This window comes from Callionymus lyra, chromosome 19 (genome assembly GCF_982586985.1).
Source record: "Callionymus lyra chromosome 19, fCalLyr1.hap1.1, whole genome shotgun sequence".
Lineage (NCBI taxonomy): Eukaryota > Metazoa > Chordata > Actinopteri > Syngnathiformes > Callionymidae > Callionymus > Callionymus lyra.
The window spans coordinates 16,360,063-16,380,998 of NC_141836.1; the positions used below are offsets into that span (position 1 = coordinate 16,360,063).

Below are 20,936 nucleotides of genomic sequence, written 5' to 3' on the forward strand. Positions count from 1 at the left end.
GAAATCTACCTGCTCGAATAGATGTGGGTGGCTACTGTAAATAAAATAAAACGGTTGGTAATAATTATTTAAAGAACGTGTGCGATGATGCTACTTAGTTCGCCAGATGTGAGAGATCAGGTCTTGTTTTAAAGCACAGGCCCCAAAAAAAAAGAAGGCAATATTTTTTTGGACTGGAAACTCCTAGGCCTGAGTCCGTTGCGTGAAGCATGATCAGTAGCTTTATAGGCTGTCGAGTCCAGGTTTTATGTTTTATTTTGGGGGTTCGGATTTTTGGTCTCAGCATCTCCAAAGTGTCCCTCATGGATCTGAGGCTGAAGGAAGAGCTGAGCACAGGAGGCGCATGGCCCCCGACGCTCGTCTATCTATACCCTCCCACAACTGTCATGACCCAGCAGCTCATACAAACACATCTTAAAACCGAGATCATCGACACCACAAAAAGAAACCTAAAGGGGGGTCCACTTACCGATGCCAGGGGCGGAGTAGATGAAGTACAGCGCGGAGGTGGACAACGAGAAGAGGAATAAAAGCCCAAGGAATGACCTTCTCCGGAAACGCAAATGTGTCGGCATTATACAGGCGGCGGACGGACCGGTGCCGATTGTTGTCCAGATGCCAGGAGACGTGGGTAAAAATCCGAAGACGTGTTGGTGGTCTTAAGAGAAGGGTCGGTGTGCGCAGCGTCGAGTCATCCAGCGATGAGGGGATCGGGGACGTATTTCCACGGCAGGTCCGCGCACACAGGAGGGGGAGCCCCTGTGGGTTTTTTAATCCACGCGTTCGCAATCCATGCCTGGGGAAAGATGTGCGAAAGGAAGGCGGACGATCCAGATCCACAGTGGTGATCCCTTGATTTTTTTTATTTTTTAATTTTTTTCAATAGAGTCCATCAGTTTCGTCACTGATGGTGCTTCAGTCGCTCCTGCGCGCTCCCCTGCCTGGAAGTCCTGTGATGCCTCGTTCCGTGCGTGAAGCGAGCCGTGAAGTGGGCGTGAACGAGTGCTCGCCCTCCGCGTTCATCGTCGAGCCCAAGAGTGGTCGCGGTCATTCTTTTCTACTGACTCGAATTCCATTGAAGAACTCCTTATTTCCCTTTAAAATCCAGGACGAAAAAAAAAAGAAAAAAAAGATCTATTGAATAAATGAGAACGACACATACATTTTTAAAACGGAATCTTGAATTCACTCGTTCTAAATATGTCTTACACGTCCTATATGTTTTTGTAAACGTGAGGTTTTAGTCCTTTATCTCGTTCGAGTGTCTTTAAGACGAACTACAACTCCCAAGTATCAAAGCCTCACTGCCGTCCCTGCATTACAAAGAATTGTGGGATTTGTAGTCAACACAAAAAAAGCGATACTTACAATTCGCTTTAAAGCTCCCATTCAATATAACAGACGCATAACATGGAACATTTAAATGTGGAATTACGTTTTTTGTTTTTTAAATATCTGCAAATTCTCAACGTTTATAATTAAGTGTCAAACGCAACAACTACAACTCCCATCGATCGTTGAACCCGGAAGTGGTCTGCTGTGTCAACTCAAACAAGAGCAGTCGACATGGACCCCTCCGCTGCTCACACTGCAACAACTCTTTTTGACATGTAAACGAACGTATCCGAGGATGAAACCGTCATGTTGTAATGTGTACATGCTGTACTCGCTTCTGTTTTGGAGCCTCTGTGTGTCAGTAAGCGCGAAAGATGTCGCTGATCCAGGGCTCAGGAAGCAGCCAACATCCTCTGGATCTGAATCTGGACTCGAATCAAACAACCCGCAGAAGGATGGCATGTATGAGACGTTTGTTTTGTATCTATTCATTCTTTGAATATGGGTTAGTTATAGAAATAACCACTGACATGCTACTTGTAGTTTGCTGTAACGTGCAGCAAAGTGACACTCGGATTTCACATGTATTTTGAGGACCTTTATTATAAGATAAATGGCGATTATTTATAGATGTATATTTCTAATATTTAAACTATATATTGTGATATTCAGTTTGCTAAAGGTTTGTAATAGCAGTAAACAAACCCCCCCGGGGGTCAATGAAGTCGTTGTGTTTTCTTTATTTACTTAAGAAATTAAGCCAACTGTCTTGATTGTCTGCTACCCTAAACAACTTACCAGTTTTATCACCTCTTAAATGTCCTTTAAAATGCGACATTGTCAACTGCGAACATACTATTCACGTTGGGTGTTTTAATATGCTTTTTCCCCTCACTGTTTTGTTGTAGTAAGGTCAATGGGACGGAGGGCTACTCCAATGATTCCAGTCATTCTATCATACCCACGACCAAACCGACGACCGCTGTTCCCCCGACGCCCAAGCCGATCCTGCCCGTGCACACCGGGGTCAAAGCCCAAGAAGAAGAGCAGTCCAGCGGGTTGACTATATTTTTTAGTCTGCTCGTAATTGGTAGGTATTGCTTTGGACCATTTACATGAAACATAAATGCACATCAAAGACGACCATTTGTCAGGATCTACTGGCCTATGAGTAGATAGAACCATATTAAATGGTGACTTGGCAGCATTTTGACCAGCTAATATGTAAAAAAGAAAACTTTTTATTAATGTATAACATATATAAACTTATACATTTGTATCCCTAAAGAGCAATAACATAATGTTATATAAAATAATATCAATCTTTAAATATATAAATATAACCACAATTCTTAAATTCCGTTGAATTGTCCACCCGCCCTCTTATTTCTCATGTAGGTGCTAAAACAAGCTTTTTGTTGAAACATGTTTGAGCAGAATAACATGCCACTGTTGACTACAATTGGTCAGTTAGAAAAGTATTTGTTTATAGAAACTTGTGTTGCATCGCTTATTCAGTTTGTTTCCTTCCTATTTCTTAATTTAGATTTTAGTTTCACAAGCTACAGGCCAAGTAAAATATCCTTAAAAGTGTTATTATATTGGATCGGAGTCATTGACAGTTTCTTTAGTCCAGGGTTAATTCATTTTGAGAACCCTGTCTAATTATTATGCCTTGTAAGTCACACAGTGTAATTAACTCTGACAAAACATTTGCTTTTGGTTTCAAATCACACCTGACCTCTGTTCTATTTCATGAGATGAGACCTACTATTTATGTTTGATGTTTGCGTGGCTTGTATATTATAAATACATTTTTTTTCAATTTCTGTTTTCCTCTTTTAGGAATCTGCATCATCTTGGTACATTTGCTCATTAAGTACAAACTGCATTTTCTCCCAGAGAGTGTTGCTATCGTGTCACTTGGTGAGTTCAATTGGTTGGGATTTAAACTTTTTTATGTTTCCTTTTTAATTGTTTGTGATCAGATCTTACTATTGCCCATATAAATGACGGTTCTCTCACAGCTGTCTTGGTGAAGATGGACATCTTTAAAATAACTTTTCTATGACTAGAATTTCCACCTTATTTATTAATATTTCAAACTTTTTCCTGACTGACTGAATATATATATTTTTTAAATCATTCATTCCCCTAAGTAGCTGTCTATCAAAAAATGGTTGTGATATTTCACTTTAATCTGCAGCTGGCTTTAATTTTGGTTTAATCATTTGACCAATGAGCTGGTAAAACTGCCTATATTCGGCCCTATGCCCTATACTGGATGACATAAACCTTGCTTTTAACTGGTAAACACTTCAAGGGGGGCCAAATCTTGCCAAACATACTGCTATATTTGACGAGTTGTAAAGTATTCAGTAAGTCTGAAAGCTCCTTATTCCCATGAGTTTGTACTGAAAAAAAAAAACTGCTCTATTATTGTACAGACACCACTTCGACGTTCACTCGCGAACAAATCAGAAAAGTACAATATCTAAACCAATATAACATTTAATGAAATGAATCAATTAAAATAAATAATTAAATATATATTTATTTATTTAATTTTGGGACGCAACACAGAAGCAGGGAACCGAGAAAACATGCTGGCATGTGAGTGCTTTAACATAAATGATTAATCTCTGCGACGTTCTTCAACTCTCCCAATAGTATTGAGGCTGTTTGACATGGATCCCATTTTATTTATTTTTGTCTTCACTTGAATCATGGTTGTGAAATCTGGTTTTAGTTCTGCTTTTTGTGAATTCACATATATTCAAATCCTTCAACAAAAATGCATTTTAAATGGTTGAAGGCAAGGGTTCTATCATACATTCATTTAGATATAAAAATGGTTTAATTAAAGAAGTGTCTCTATACTGGCAGCAGGTTTTGCTTCCTGAAATTTGATGACAACGAGGGCGGCTCAGTTCCTCTTAAGCCTCCTAGTGTCGTTCTTAAACAATAGGATGTTACATTACCTCAGACAGTGACTCTTAACTGCCTTGACCCTGTAGAACTGGCTCTCTCTGTGTCTCTAAATTGCAACATGAATGGTCCGTGTGTGTGTGTGTGTGTGTGTGTGTGTGTACGGGACATGCTGCAAGCCGGAGATAACACTCGGCTTACAAATCAGGAAGACACTGCTTTTCCTTCCTCACCACTTCTTATCGCTGTCCGCTCCGTGTTCCTTCTCATGATTCCTCATCCAGCTTTAGATTCATTTGTCAGTCAGTCTTTTTTTTTTTCCATCTGATCTCTTTCAATTACGTCTATGTATTACACATCTCTATATTCATCAATTAACCTAGCTTTTTATCTCATGAATATTTACTTTCTGGCACCAAAAACTGGTCTTAACTACAAGAATTCTCAAGCGTAATTGATGAATTTACTTTAGTGGATAGTTCATATTAAGCAAGTATTGCACTTGATTTACTGTATATGCACTGTTTAAACATTTCTAAAAATGTATGAAACCTTTAAACTGTTTAATGTATCTTGTCTCATTCTAGGAATTCTAATGGGAGGATTTATAAAGCTCATCGAGTTCCAGAAACTGGCCAACTGGAAGGTACTGTCTTACTTCTTTTAATACCTAAGATTCTGTTGCTAGTTCATCTTCAGTCTGTTTTTTTTATAAAGTATAAAGAATTGCAACCATGTTATAAGTGTTCATAAGGGCCAATTCTTGATCAAATTAAAATATTACAAATGCGTGTTTTTATTGAGTAATTTGGGAACATCTCCTACATCAATATGAGCTGACTGAAGAGAGAGAAGAAGTTGAACAAGCTGAAAGCTTTGTGGTCCTGTGGCATATAAGCCTTTGAAAATGGGAAATATAATGGGTACTGAACAGCAATAAGCAGTAGTGGGCTGCTTCCTGCAACAGGAACTAAGATCCGAATACGTTTACTCAATGATCAGATGGAGCTTATATGCGGCCTGGATGTGCAGTCTGCACATTCCGATCCCTGGTATGGATCTTTTTAAGTCATCCCTGCAACCCTAAAGTCTCTGTTTACCATTCCTTTAGTCAGTTTTTTTTAATACAGTAAATAGTTTCAATGATTACCATCAAGTAGAGGCAGATAAATACAGCAAAAATAAATAAGTCTTCACTAGTTTGCTGGCTTACATGACTGAGAGATTCATCTGAAAATTGATAAACATTGCCGGAAATAGTAGATAATTAATTCTTTCTGTGTTGCCCGGTAACTAATGTCTCACAGACCCTTCATGACCAATAAAGGGCGCGGACACATCTGTGTTGAATTGGGAACAATATGGATTACACACCCAAAACAAGTGGGAAGATTTTCAGTGATTCATCTGTCAACCATTACGTTCGGTCAGACCCCTAATATCTCGCCTCGATGCACGATATACCTGGAATGGCCTTCCCTAAGCCTTCCTCTGTTGCCTGGTATTTTGCGTCTGGTTCACACAGCCTTTAATTAACATTCCTTGTTCTCTGCCAGGGAGCGAGGGAACAAATGAACAAGAGAGGTGGAGAGAGGGGCAGAGTTAGGGGGTGGGGATGAGAAAAGAGAGACAGGTTCTGTCAATATTCAATGCACACAGGGGCCTATTGTTTTTTATCTGCTCGGTGGCCCCTGGGTGTTGCTGAGTCATCGACCCCAGTAACCAGAGCCCCCGGAGCCCCTTTTTTCCTCCGGTTGCCACTTTGTTGTAAGTCGGAACAGAGCTAGGCCTGTCTGAACTCCAGTCGGTGCATGCAAGCTTCTCTCCTATACCTTCACAGCTTGATCGCGCATGTATTTGTGTAGCGACCCTGTGATTCTAATCTGTTGTGTCTGACCCATTTGTTTTTGAGAGCGCCCCGAGAACTTCATGTATAAATATAACCTGCAGAGTGAGTAACGGAGAAAAGTGGCAAATTCTGTTTGTCAAATCCCTTTTTACCCCGTGAGAGATTTTAAACTATCTCTGCACTTGGTGTGCGTCTGTTCCGATGAGTGGCAGCGCTCGACTCCAGTGCATGACGATCTAATAGAATGCATGTTTAATTCATGATATCGGAACAAGTCTTACACATGAACACTTCCTGAAATGTTTTTTCATGTCTTAACGCATACATAAAAATAGAACAAATGAATATTTATCATTAAGAGTTTTTTTTAAATCTTGATTTGCATTATGCAGTTGAAATATACAGACGTATATCATGCCTCCGTTTTATCTAAGAAGTTATACTTGATACGTATTGAATATTATGACGGGTAATAATGAAATAAACCTAATGTTTTAAAAGTATACATATATAAATAGTTGTTAAATATTTGAACAACTTTCCAGGTATGGGGAAAGCTTCCATGTTCTTAGTAACAATGACTTAAAATTGTACATTTTTACTTTCAGATCACAATTAAAACTGTTCAGATTCTTTTAAATAAACCTTCAAATGACTAGTAGCCAATGGAATTTCATCAGACAAAAGGCATCAATTTATTTGAGATTGAACCATGGATGTAATTATTGACAAATGGAACATCCTAAACTTGGTCTTTCTCTTGTGTGTAGTCATTTGGTTACACCCATAAAACGTCTTTTTTATCTGCTGACAATAATTACCGCTATCGGAGCATAAGCAGCATAACAGATTGAAACCATGGAAACCATGAATAGGAATATTTCCAAAAAACCCTTAGAGTGATAGTTAACGCAAAATTCGAAATTCACTATTTCTACTCACCCTCATGTCAACTACGGGTTGTAATTATTTTGAGAGTAACTCGTTTGTTTTAAAATTTGTAGACAAAAATGCATTTTCATTTTACTGTGGCGACCGGAGCTCAATTGTCTTCGTCTTTGTCCAAAAATACATTTAAACTATGTATTAATGTGAATAATTGACCAGCAAACACAGATTTCTTCCTTTTTTTTATTGTGACCCAAGTGTTATTTATTATGTATTTGAAACTATTAGATATAGTCAAAAATGAATGTTAATTTTAATACAGCGACTGGAGCTCAGTTGTCTTCGTCCAAAAAGACACTCAAAAACATCTAAATACCTCCATAACGTCCATCTTGTATTGAAGCTTCAAAATGAGAAATTAAATTTAACAAGAATTGAAACAAGTCTGTATATTTTAACTTGTTTTAGTGGAAGATACCAGCGTACCAACATAAATCTAACAAGTATATTCAGTCACCTGATAATGTCCTTTAAATTAAGTTATTTTTCTAAATAAAAAAACCTGTAAAAGATCATGAATCGTTTTTTTCCTGCCTGGTATCAAATGACTCATGGACCGGTAGGCAAGGTGGTTGGAAAAAACAGGTTTTAACTGAATGAGTTTTGTATGCGTGGTAGACTATGTCGTGCATTTGAAGATGTAGTTTGTCAAAGAGTGCAGAACCTTTTTCCAATGCCCCCTCTTTCACCTTCTATTCAAATGTACCTATCCAAATGTAATCATTAGGTGGTTTTCTTTTTCCAAACTGGACAATGTGTCACCTCGACTATATTGCTGTTCCCTCCTTTGTCCATATCATTTACCTTAATAGATCCGGTTTTGCAAACCAAAATTAAAATTCTGCTTAATAACCCTTCCCTCCTTGACTTGTTTGCATTTATACAAACAGGTTTGGTTTTCTCACAGGATAGCGATTCCACTATTTAAGGTGTCAACTGCTTCAGTTACTATGAGTCACGTAAAAAAATAGTTTTTGTTCACGCTTATGGGAATTGAGGCTTCATTTAAAGTGACATTGTTTTTTGAATACACTTTTTTTGTACTCAAACAATAAATGTATTCACAAATGAGGATGTTGTTTAACCCTTATTATAGTTGATTGTTGTATTGTTAGGAACCGGAATTTCAACTCTTGTTGATCACTGTTATTTCTGAAAACATCTCAACCTTGGCGCACTGATCCGTCAGCGAAAAGTGTTATGCCTGTCAAACAACGTTTATTCTGAGCGGTTTGTTGAACGGAAAAGTGTCGGCGCCGGGACCGTGCAGTCGGATTTCCTCTCGGGCATCACCAGCCCCTCGTGTTCCACTAGTGAATATTCATGAGTGACCTTTTTATTTCTCCTTCTGTGTAAAGTTCATTTCACCGTAAATGTTGGGGCAGATTTGTCACCTTGAGGTTTCCGACGTGCTTGCTCTGGAGATCAGTGGGTTGCTGATAAACACCACACAGTTCACACAAGAACATGTGGTTGGTGATGAAAATGACCTCATTTTTTTTTGTACACCAGAGAAGATTTATGTCTTTCATTTTGAGATTTCAAATCCGATTGGATCCATTTCTTCCATAATTTTCCTGCTAGTGCATTCCTTTTAGTTCTGGACATTTATGTTAAAAAGTCATTGCAATATTTACTCCAATTGTGGATTTACTTAGATGTTGAGGCGGTTTTAAAGTCGATTTAATGACGCCATGTTTAAGCTTCGTTGCTCATGTTTCTCGTGTCTCATCTGGCTGCTGATCACGTGCTTCGTCATTCATAACGACACAGTGGCAGCCAGACTGTAACACACGGTCACATGGTTTACCCTACGCCTGATCTAAGAAGCCGATTTGGAGAGGAAGCAACAATGATTTCATTATCTCGCTGAAATAATCTGAGCGGGTCAGTCGTTGGCGCGGTCGCGTCTGAATCAGCCGACAAGCAGCAGCCTTCCCTTTCCCCCCCGATCACCCGATGCGTGAAAGTTTGTCAACGTCAGGACAAGGTTTAACATTGTATCTATTAATCTAATCGCATCAAAGGAGTGAAACGAAAACACATATTTGGTCCGATGATAATGAAAAACAAAAAGGACTTATAATTCAGGCATTTTTTAAATTTTAATGTCGAAATTGAAACTGAAATATACAAAATTCAGAAGTGAAAGTTTGAGCCACAAACATGGGCGTGGTCTTTCTCTCTCTACCCATATAAGGTGATTTTTATTGTCGCCTTCTAACACATTTTTAATAATCTAATATGCGTTTATTTCCTACATCATCTGATCTGGACTTCCTCTTTTTGCTCAACAGGAGGAGGAAATGTTCCGGCCCAACATGTTTTTTCTTCTACTCCTGCCACCAATCATCTTTGAGTCTGGATACTCTCTGCACAAGGTAGAGGATCATGGACTTCCCATTGGAAATAATCACAGATGCTGCGATCAAGGCCATATAGTCGCATACCAAAGCAAATATTTGTTATTGTCAACACTGATTTAATCCAGGATGTTGACAGATTATCTTCTGCACACACACACACATACGGATATCTTATCTACACAAAATCCTGCCGTACTCCGATACACGTTCCAATTCCATTTAGAAAATGGTTTTATTCCTCTCGATTTCTAGGGCAACTTCTTCCAGAATATCGGCTCCATCACCCTCTTTGCAGTTATTGGCACCGTCATCTCGGCCTTTATCGTTGGCGGAGGCATATATTTCCTTGGACAGGTGAGTCATGGCCATCAATCTCTTTCTGCAACTGGAGTTCTCAGACCTCACGTGTGGTTTTGTGGTTTTCTCGCTCTCTACAGGTGGACCTTATCTACAAGATGACAATGACGGATAGGTATGCATTTCTGCCTTCCATTGTGTTAAAGTTTCAGTTCACCTCTGGGTTAAATTGAGGCAGCAACTTTCATGCAACCTCAACTTTATTCAATGTTAAGTTAATTATATATGGGAAACATACAAAAAAAATTGTAATTAAAAATAGGAACTGAAGGAAATTAATTTATTGCCAGTGTTGTAAAAAACACTTTATTCAAACACACTTTTCTGATCACATTCTTTTGAAATTCTAAAGTTAATTCATAAATTGTATTTATGCTGTATGTCTTGACAAATGTATATTTGACAAATAAAGAACTTGAACTTTAAATAAAAGTTGTATGATTTCCTAACTAATCCACTTATAAAGAAGCTTGAATATAAAGAAAATAATACAAAATTAAACAGATAAAAATTAAGAATAAAGTACTACAAATAAACAACTGGTAATTAAATATCCTCAAAGTACAGTGGAATATTGAAGCAGATGTAAAAGAAGACATCTTTCTGCTTATTTTTAACTTCCTTATTAACAGTGAAAGATGAGGAAACCAAATGACTAAAGATGGAAGTAAAGTTGCAAAATTATCTGGGAAGTTGCCAAAATAAAGCAAAAAAGGGAAAAAATTTGAGGAAGACCAAAATTATTGAACCTGAAATCTATTTTTATTATTATTCTAATCTTTGGCTCTTCAGACATTAAAGGTTTCAACTCTCACAGTGCATTGTGGGAGTCGCAGTACTTCAGATGATTAATGTGTTTATATCTCTATTATTTTTTTTTTCCCCATTGACTTTACGAGGAAAAAGCTGTTAACCTTCTCTCACTCTCCTCTCTGTGCTCGTCTAGCTTTGCCTTCGGTTCGCTCATCTCCGCCGTGGACCCCGTGGCGACCATCGCCATCTTCAATGCGCTCAACGTGGACCCGGTCCTGAACATGCTGGTGTTTGGTGAGAGCATCCTCAACGACGCCGTCTCCATCGTCCTCACCAAGTAAGTGCCGCTGCCCCCTCGTGCCTCGTTTCCTCCCCCGGGGAGAGCGCGACAAACGCATGACTTGCCTAAACATGATGCTAACAAGGCTTGTCAGCGAATGAGCTGAGGAGAGGATGTGCGTCTGCTGATGATGTTATGACAGTCCTTGGAGTACGACCCCGCCGCTGTCCAAATATCGGATACGTTTTTATTAAGCAATGACTTTGAAATACAAATAGATTATTTCTTATTAATTTATCTATATCCAGATTGCAGAAGCAGTTAGCATTTCGGGAGGTTCGTGCACTCTTCCTCTTTTTGTCAGTCAAGATACAATTATAAAAAATAGCTGATATGAAAATGGAAAATCATTTAAATTCTTCCCTATAGTTGTTAAACAAGAGTCTACTGCTTGATTATTCTGAGGTTATTATTAAAGTCAGAGAAATTCACCCCAGGATTCACCTGAGCCTAAATTACTCAGCCAAAACACATGTTTTGTTGTACTTGCCAAACCAGTTTCTCCGCTCTTGAAAAGCACCGTCGATAGGCCTGTGTGCAGATAAAAGTTGTGAGGAAACTGGATCAAGTATCACCCGCTGAGAGGCGTGATCAGCCCAGACAGACGGCCTCTCGCTGAAACAAGACCTGACCGACGAGTTTGACAGAAACGGACACGGGGCGGGATCTCCCTGTTCTGTCCATCTCCCATTGCCGCCGCTGACTCATTTAACTGTCTCTTTTCTTATGCGTGTACAAGAGGCTAAACGCAGAGGGATCTCCAGTGTCGCCGTGTCCTTGTATAGTAAATGAAGGCATGAATAATGGAGCTCCTCAACTGCTCTGTCGGTTTATTTGGTGTTGGCGCTTTAGCACTTTCTTGGAAGACTCAATTTGAATCTGTTTAAATCATTTAAAATATTTTTTCCTGGATTGTGGCTAAAATTTGTAACATTTATAAATATTTATATACATACATATGGTTGTACAAATAGGGGCAGAAGACCCCAATTTAATTTAAACTAATAACATGTTTAGTACAAAATAAAATCCTGTTTTTATAATTTCATCTCCTTTCAACAGTTTTCTCTACTCCCCCTCTCTTCACTTTTTTTTGGGGTATATCGGTTTTCAAATTATTATTATTTTTATAATCGTTTGTCATATATCTGTTTTCCATTCCAATTAAAGTTCAAGGTTTTAAATTTCCCCTTCATACTCTGACTTAAGCAAACTTACGGACATGATTTGCCCAGAAACCGCCGGGTAATTCAGCTAGTAATTACTAAAGCAGTTCATATCACAGATGGCCTGATCAATATTCCCATCGCTATAAAAGGCGAGCCATTGCCGCAGCCTCAGCTCTCCGACTGCTTAGATCGGGTCGCCTTGCAGGTTCATCACTCATCTTTTTTCTTAACGTGTAAAGAGAAACTACTTAATCTTGGGCTCCGTGCCAAAGCTGTGAAATCATTTGATGAAAAGTTGGTTGTTATTTTCTGTATTTACCTTTACATTTAGCAAAATTCAAATGACATAAAAACCACCATGTTGTTAATAAAGTCCAATTTTATCTTATGCTTTTTAATTTATTTTTAAATTAATTAAAAATGATTTATTAAGTGAGTAATTCAAAGTAATTGAAACGTGAGCTTTATTTCAGCAACTGTCATTTGCTTTGTCCCTCAAAAATAATCTTACCTTTACATTATTGCACCTGCTGACACCATAATAAACCCTATTTATGGGATTTAATCTTGTTTTCTATTTCCTCTGTTTTGTCCATTTAGCTTTTTCTTTTTCTTTTGACTTGTCATCTCGCTATGGAAATATTTGTTCTTTGACCTTTGTGATCACGTGTAATGTAGTCCTTTTCCTCCTTTTCCCTGGGGGGAAAAACAACTTATTGAGTGACACTGCCATCTAGTGGTTCAACCTTTAAAACGTTCGGCTTTTTTCTCCCCCTCAGTACAGCGGAGGGCTTCTCTCAATCGGATTCCATGACATCAGGCTGGGAGACCTTCATGCAGGCGTTAAGCTACTTCCTGCAAATGTTTTTCGGCTCCTCTGCCCTGGGAACTGTCACAGGACTCATCTCCGCTCTGGTATCCACCAATTTCAAAAGATGTTTGTTTACTTTCCACCATTTGAACCAACTACCTTAACACGATGAAATAGTTTCTCAAGCACTTTGACCTGAGGAAGACGCCTTCGCTGGAGTTCGGTATGATGATCATCTTCGCCTACCTGCCGTACGGGCTGGCTGAGGGATTAAAACTGTCTGGTAGGTTCACATTTCTGCGTAATTATGCGTAATAATGTCGGTCGTTCCTCATTGTTCCGTCTCCTCACATCAGGAATTATGTCGATCCTGTTTGCCGCCATCGTCATGTCGCACTACACGCATCACAACTTGTCCCCCGTCACCCAAATCCTCATGCAGCAGACCCTGAGGACGGTGGCCTTTATGTGTGGTTAGTGTCCTGCAATTTATTTTTCCTTTTTGTTCTTTATTGATTTTTTTTTTCTTTTCCTCCTCCAGAGACCTGCGTGTTCGCCTTCCTCGGACTCTCCATCTTCAGCTTCCCTCATAAATTGGAAATATCTTTTGTCCTGTGGTGTATTGTGAGTCCGAAGCTTGTGTCGACATTTGTTCTCAATCATTCGTGTCCTCGCCTCATCGTTCCCCGTCTCCCCGCAGTTCCTGGTTCTTCTGGGGCGTGCCGTGAATATCTTCCCGCTGTCCTTCCTGCTCAACTTCTTCAGGGACCACAAGATCACACCCAAGATGATGTTCATCATGTGGTTCAGCGGTGAGAAGGAGGGAAATATTGGAGATACACAAACGGGAAAAAGTTTATTTAAGAAGCAGGATGTTTAATGTGCAACACATTTTTCATTTTTTTTCATTTTTTAATGTTGCATTTATTTTAATATAATGTCTTCATCACATATCTCAGCCTTGAAGACCTGCCCTGAGAGTCAGTCTCATGTAATCACCACTTTACAACAGTGGGCCAAACGTTACTGAGACATTTTCTTAAATAAAGATACAACCAAAAAAAGCTGATGCAACAAAACCATTAATTACCTTTGTATAGACAAATGAACACGTAAAAATATTAATAGGAGAATTTCATGACATTGCAGTTGCACAATTTCGACACTAGGGTGAGCCAGAAACACCTTTTTAAAAAATCCATTTTTACGTTATGACCCTTTAGTGTTTTTTTCACTGATGTCCTGGGCATGTATTTTAAATATTCTCAGGTCATTTTGACACTATTTAAAAGATCACAGACTTTTTCCCTAATTTAAATCAGTTTTATCTTGATCTTTAAAATATATACATTATTGAATATTGTTTTGATTGTTTAAGTGCTTTGTGACCCTGGTCTGGAAAAGCGCTATAATATATAAAAATTACTAACTTACTTACTTACTTACCTTTTACTTTTTTTTTTTCTTTTTTTTTAACAGAATTGCCACTTGGTTATACCCATGTAAAATATTTTAAACTTGACATGCCTCCAATTATACTCTAAAGAGTGCAGGCAAGATGTGGAATAGTGATGTGCAGTGTTTGGCCTCTAGGAGCCGCCATTGTGCTTCTTTTTTTTTTCAACGGTATGATTAGACATGGTTGTGAATAAATGCTGATGTCGTCACAATAACTCGATTTTTTTTTTGCTCCAAAGGGCTAAGAGGTGCTATCGCCTACGCCTTGAGCCTTCATCTTGGACTGGAGCCCATCGAGAAGCGTCAACTCATTGGGACCACCACCATCATCATCGTCCTCTTCACCACCATGCTGTTCGGCGGGGGCACCATGCCGCTCATCCGCCTCATGGACATCGAGGAGAGCCAGTTGCGGCGGAAAAGCAAAAAAGACATCAATCTTAGCAAGACACAGAAAATGGTTGGTGATGAAATCACAAAGGCTTTTAGTAATTGTTTTCGTGGGCGTTTAGTTAAACCCCCCACACATATCATTCTTTAGTTTTAATCTGGTGACGGGAAATTGATTTAAAAAAATAATGACTCACCTTTAGACTGTCAATAAACCAGCATGTTTACCTCAATCCATCAGATAGGACACACGATATTTGACCTTTACCCTCTCGTATTTCCCCTCCCCCTTTTTAATTTGTTTATTTTTTATTTATCTATGCTATTTGTCATACCAAGGGCAACACCATCGAGTCGGAGCACCTGTCGGAGATAACGGAGGAGGAGTATGAAGCTCAAATATACCAGCGCCAGGATCTGAAAGGGTTTCTGTGGCTTGACGCGAAATATCTGAATCCATTCTTCACTCGCAGGCTCACACAGGAGGTAAGACCAAATCATCTGAACCATGAGTTTAACTTAAGACGTTTGACATGCTAGTGGGAAAAGTGCAATAAGGAAGTTGCAACATTCTGAAAGTCTGGAGGGAAAGGGGGAAGTAGGACACAAATGAACTCTTCTAAAAAAAGATCGGAGATGACACAAGTATTTGACTTGACGTATGAAATGCCTCCCCAGGACCTTCTCCACGGACGGATCCAGATGAAAACTCTCACCAACAAGTGGTACGAGGAAGTTCGCCAGGGACCCTCCGGCTCTGAAGACGAGGACGACGAGACCGGACTTCTGTGAACTGCAAGCTTCCCTGTGAGCCGCCATGACACAATGTGCACTATTGTTGAAGTCACTGCAAATTTATTTGACACGCCAATGCTGATATAGTTTATATATATATATATATGTATATGTATATGTATATGTATATGTATATGTATATGTATATGTATATATATATATGTATATGTATATATGTATATGTATATGTATATATATATATGTATATGTATATATATATATATGTATATGTTTGTATATATGTATATGTATGTATATATATATATGTATATATATATATATATATGTATATGTATGTATATATATATACAAACATAACGTATTTTCTGCACTACTAGGCGCACCGGATTATAAGGCGCACCTTGAATAAATGGCCTATTTTAGAACTGTTTTAATAAATGGGGTCCATTGGATTATAAGGCGCATAGAATAAGGGATACAGTCAAATGTTTGACTGGGGTTGCGTTATACATCCACTAGATAAAGCTGTGATAAAGGGAATGTCAAAAAAACATTCGGATAAAGTGAAACTTTATTAAGCGTTCTGACAACTCCGTTCACTCCCATGCTAAGGATGTTCAAATGATGTTTAAAAGGCTTCAAGCAGCATCCCGTGAGACTGGTGTTGTGAGCAGACAAATGTTGCGCGAGCAGCAGTGAAGTTGAACGTGTGTACGACAGCTAGCGCACACATTTATGACATGTTGAATGCACAGGTATGACTGGTTGAGCGCGCAGCAGAATGATTTTGAGTGTACAACAACCAAGACACACCTGCTCAAACCGGTGGCAGTAATCTCACTCCATAGATGTACGCCATGATGTGATGTGGGTTGTAAATCCCACCCCGTGATGACGACATGACGTAATCTTGCCCATGGCGTGTCGGCTCAGTCGGCGCAGAATCATAAAAGTGTTTGTAAACAAGTCACCTACCAGGTAATGTTCATATATAAGGCGCTCTGGATTATAAGGCGTTTTTTGAGAAAATTAAAGGCTTTTGTGCGTCTTATAGTGCGGAAAATACGGTACATACATGTAATTCACTGGTTTTAAGTCTTTATTTTAAACGGGAATTTTCTGTGTTCATTTTATATAGTTTTCTCCGTCAGGTATGTATTTATGTCTGTGACAACATGTAAACATTGTTTATTGTCAAATCTATATGATAAATAATATTAAATATATATATATATATATATATATATATATAAAAAATCCTAAATGTGAAATGATCTACATGCACAAAATTACACTGAAGGTTTATTTTCCAGTTTTTGTAATTCGGGTTTTATAACTTTTATCACTCTCATGTTAAAGCTAAAATTGAAGCATCTTTTCTGTTATTAAACTGTTTCTTTGACTCTCAAAAGGGAAGATGACCACTGTCGAATGTGAAGGGAAGCGGGAGATCTGTTTGTAAATGAAATGAAATGTATATATTTATTTGTAAACTATTTATGTCACTTGATAAAAAAAATCTTTTTAATGCGAGCTCTGTGAGCAAAAAAAATAAAAGACTTATACAAACACAAGATGTTGAGGGGGTTTTGTATCAAGTGTCATGTGAGTGACCCCCCCCCCCCTGACCTTCACTGGCTTCATGTTAAATTGCCATAACTGTGACTCGGGGTGACCCTGACTCAGCATCCAGAATCACAGATTGCGCTCATTAGCCGTTAATGTTACAAGGAGGGCGCGTCATTGTTAAAGGGGTGAATAACATGTCACATGTCCTGTTGACCTATAGATGGAGCTCATCTGTCCGAGCACCCATCAAACACTTCAGAACTCAATAGAACAAAAGAAATGAAATCCAATTTTGAGCGACTTCATTCATAATTATATGAAACCTAATTCCTTCACTAGTCTCCAGCGAAAGTACACGGATTATAAAGTTACACCTCATTTTATTGCGTCATCAGAAGCCAAGAAGTCCTTCAGCCTCTGTGTTCCAGCGCGCCATTGTCTATTTTTAAATTATTTTTCATTAAAGAACTATCATCTGGAGGAAGGGATGTGTGAATGGAAGGCGTCTGAATGGTGGATTGGATCACAAATGATGGCCTCGGTGAGGAAAGACGTAAATAATAAGGAATGCATGAATTTTCTTTCAGCAATACACTCAATATATGTATACACTTCCGCATTTGTCCGCTAGATGTCGTGTTGGACCCCAGCAAGAAAATGGAAAAAAAGAAAAGTCTGAAAACATGTTTTTCCCGCTTTAGAAAAGCAATTCTGGGAACGAGATGGGTGGTATTGAGCAGTGTCATCAGCCCTTGCAGTGCAGTTAAGAGAATTCCTGCAGTTGTTCCTAATGTTCGACGAAACGTTCCCCATGACGTTGTCTTTTATTGATCAGCTCTCAAATAACAATATTTCTGAGCTTAATCACCGATTGTTGCCGGGTTGACACCCGCAAGATAACAAGATTTCATGATATGATACCAAGACCACTTGGCAAAAAGCTGTCTCAGAGGAAATCACAGGATTAAAGTGCCTTCACAGATTGAATTGATAAATAATTCTTCGTCGTGTGTGTGCTCTGAGAGGAGAATTTAACTACAAGTTACTACCGGAAAGAACTGCAGCGCAAAAAAACACATTCAAGCTGTCGGCTAAGAACGCTAGGGTCAAGACAAGCCTCTGGGTCGGTTTTAATCAGGGTGTTCTCGCGTGGCGTCGAAAACTCGAGGCTTGTGGGCTAAATCCTGCCCCACGGGCGGATTTATGAGCTTGAAGGAAGATTCTATACCGAGTTTATAATGACCAAAATCTCCACGCTGAGCATGGACATCAGACAACCAGAAAAAAACAAGAATTAAAAACTATATTCCACTCTCTTCGTCGCTTAATCTTGTTTACCTAGCAGCTAACGTACAACTGAGGTTTGGATTTTAGCTTCTACGATTTAATTTTATTCAAAGCGGTTCACAAATAAACTGTATTGAATGATGCAGCGGCTTTGATGTGGATTAATGAGGGAGTAAATGCAACGCAATAAATAATACATTTCAAATAAAATCTGAAGTTTATGTTTGTGTTTTTAATTATTTCTGCTCAAGAGAGGTGAAGAAGAAAGTGCAGCTAGGGCGGAATGATGGCTTGAGGTCCAGTCTTAACAAGAACTGGGGCAAATCAATCATGTCAAGGGAAAAGGGGGGAAAAAAGGAACCCCTTGAAATTTCAAATGTAAGTAAGTAATTTTTATTTATATAGCGCTTTTCCAGACCAGGGTCACAAAGCGCTTAAACAATCAAAACAATATTCAATAAAGTATATACTTTAAAGGTCAAGATAAAACTGATAACACAACAGGAGTTCCAGAAAATCAAAGAAAAGCCTGAACAAATAGAAACGTCTTAAGATGTTAAAATGTCCAATTTATAAATAAATAAAATGTTTTACATACCAAGTAAACAAAATGCTAGAGTTTCAAATATGTTCAATTTCAACACCATATTATTTGTGTTTCTTAAATTTGGTTTTCACCAGTGGAATTTGGGACCCCTGGTATGGAGTAATGGGAAGATGAAGAGTTCCATTGGGAGTGATTTGGAAAGAAAATTCAGATATTTTAAATAAATATATTCGAGTGCCCTTAATCCTAGTGTTATCTCGGGGTCAAGGTGACCCTAAAGCCAGAAAATGAATGCGTTTGTGGTATCCCTTGTGTTATCTCGGGGTCAAGGTGACCCGAAGGCCTGGAAACGAACGTATGTGTTATCTTGACCAAGAGAAAAAAATAAGTTTTTTTATTTTCAGTATTGATTGATTTTTAACATTTATTATTAACGTGGTAGAACTTTCTGTCTTACATTTCATGTTCTTCACTATTTTACTTTGGATACAGGAGAAATCCAAAGTAAGTAGAAATCTTTACAGCAGTGAGTCAGAGACACTGTTTCTTTTACTGAGAGACTTTCGGAAGTTACGAGGTAGATACAAATGAGAAACCAAGAAAAAAAAAGGCTTTATCTTAATTGCAGTTTTGAGATTCCAACACTAGAGGGTGCAAAAACCCTTTTTAAAAACCATAGAGAGGCCCTTTAACGATTTTGTATGTTTTAAAAAAACAGTTTAAAGTTTTATAGATCACTGTCATCACATATGTGTAGAAGTAAATTGTCTCTAAAATGTGAGTTCTTGGTAAAACACTTCGCTTCAACACTAGTCACGTCCGTGTCTAATCCGTCAGATGTCAGCGTTACGCTGAGTCTTCTTCACTAGAAACACTTGCTGAGGATGAAACTGAGAAGACATGTCTTTGGAAGGGACATGGTTGTTGGTGCCGGATGAATCGGTTCTGATCCGCACACGCACAACCTTTTAGCCGGATGACGGGAATCTACAAAAACAATGCTGTAGTAAGAAAACAGTAAGAGATTCATGCTCTTTGTTTTAAGAACAGTGTGTAATTTAAGGAGGATCAGAGCTTCAGAATTTAATTGAAATGCATTATAAAGACCTGTGAATATGTTCTCGATTCAGGTGGCACAATGGGATTTGATTCTACTAGGTCTGTTGATTTTTGGATGTAGGCCCATGCTGTACATTGTATTGATGAATTCATCCGTCATTTTGTGCTTATTTGGATTAAGTAGATCAATATTTAAGTCACCACAAATGAAAACAACTTTTTCAGTCCTTGAATGCTTCTATACTAGAGCCTGCTGCTCTGTATATACATATAATAACATGTTTTCTTTTTTTTCTATATTTTTCTATGGAATAGTTATACATTCCAATAAGTTATCAAGTATCGCAGTTGTCATATTTTCAACTACTTGATAATTCAAGTGTTCATCCACATACACAGCCACTCTTTCTTCACTTCTTTTTCTTTCGGTTTACACAGTTTAATTCATATCCATCAAATTTAAAATCCATTAATTTGTCTGCATTGATCCATGTTTCTGAGATAGCAATTATTTTAAATGTTTTATTTAAATTGACTTAAATATTCCTTGATGTTGCCAAAGTTTGCATACAGACTTCTGCTATTGAAATGGATTATTGATCATTTGCTGTCCGTTTTGATGATCTGGTTGTACTGTTCCTCTGTGTAATAGTAGCAATAGTTGTTGATGTTGAAGAAGAAATGAGTGTCTGGGTCTATATCAGGCTCCAAGTCTATTGAATTATGGTCCCTGTATAGAAATGTTCTCAGTTCCAGTTTTTCCATTATCAGCGACCCTTTGAATGATTTCCCTATTGTCTCCAGGTCAAGCACGGCGAAACTTTTCTTCCAAAAAATAAAAAACTTTTAATGTATTTTAATGTTGTAAATAATTATTTAAAAATCGATTAAAAGCTGGTCACGTTGAAGTTCAGAAGACAGTTAAGTGAACGTGTCTTTTCCAGTGTCAACCGGATTAAAAGCCCAAATAGGAGCACCATGCTTACTTTCTTGCCGTATGTCCCTGTCTGTTGA

At 38.3% G+C, this 20,936-nt stretch overlaps 2 protein-coding genes and 1 pseudogene across 2 annotated transcripts in view; 1 reads left to right on the forward strand and 2 right to left on the reverse strand.

The window, feature by feature from the left end:
* b4galt5 (beta-1,4-galactosyltransferase 5) overlaps positions 1 to 1,301 on the reverse strand; it is a 29,865-nt gene extending 28,564 nt beyond the window's left edge. The window contains exon 1 of the mRNA XM_087780798.1: positions 470 to 1,301. Within this exon, the coding sequence (XP_087636924.1) occupies positions 470 to 575 (106 nt within the window). The 5' untranslated portion in view covers positions 576 to 1,301. The remainder of the gene's footprint in view (positions 1 to 469) is intronic.
* A 108-nt stretch (positions 1,302 to 1,409) lies between these two features.
* slc9a8 (solute carrier family 9 member 8) lies at positions 1,410 to 15,601 on the forward strand. The gene is made up of 16 exons (XM_087780784.1): positions 1,410 to 1,797; positions 2,244 to 2,425; positions 3,181 to 3,261; positions 4,851 to 4,909; positions 9,358 to 9,441; positions 9,679 to 9,780; positions 9,864 to 9,898; positions 10,730 to 10,873; positions 12,825 to 12,960; positions 13,034 to 13,139; positions 13,213 to 13,329; positions 13,398 to 13,480; positions 13,557 to 13,668; positions 14,554 to 14,774; positions 15,044 to 15,190; positions 15,383 to 15,601. Exons 1-16 carry the CDS (start codon positions 1,424 to 1,426, stop codon positions 15,494 to 15,496), a joined length of 2,097 nt encoding a protein of 698 aa, XP_087636910.1. The 5' UTR covers positions 1,410 to 1,423; the 3' UTR covers positions 15,497 to 15,601.
* A 4,095-nt stretch (positions 15,602 to 19,696) lies between these two features.
* Positions 19,697 to 20,687, reverse strand: LOC148059736 (uncharacterized; annotated as a pseudogene).
* Positions 20,688 to 20,936: the final 249 nt, after the last annotated feature.

Coding starts and splice junctions, on each gene's coding strand:
- slc9a8 (XM_087780784.1), top strand. CDS start 1,424: ATGTGGAATTACGTTTTTTGTTTTTTAAATATCTGCAAATTCTCAACG. Junction 12,961..13,033: donor CAGGACTCATCTCCGCTCTG/GTATCCACCAAT, acceptor ACGATGAAATAG/TTTCTCAAGCACTTTGACCT. Junction 15,191..15,382: donor CTCGCAGGCTCACACAGGAG/GTAAGACCAAAT, acceptor ATGCCTCCCCAG/GACCTTCTCCACGGACGGAT.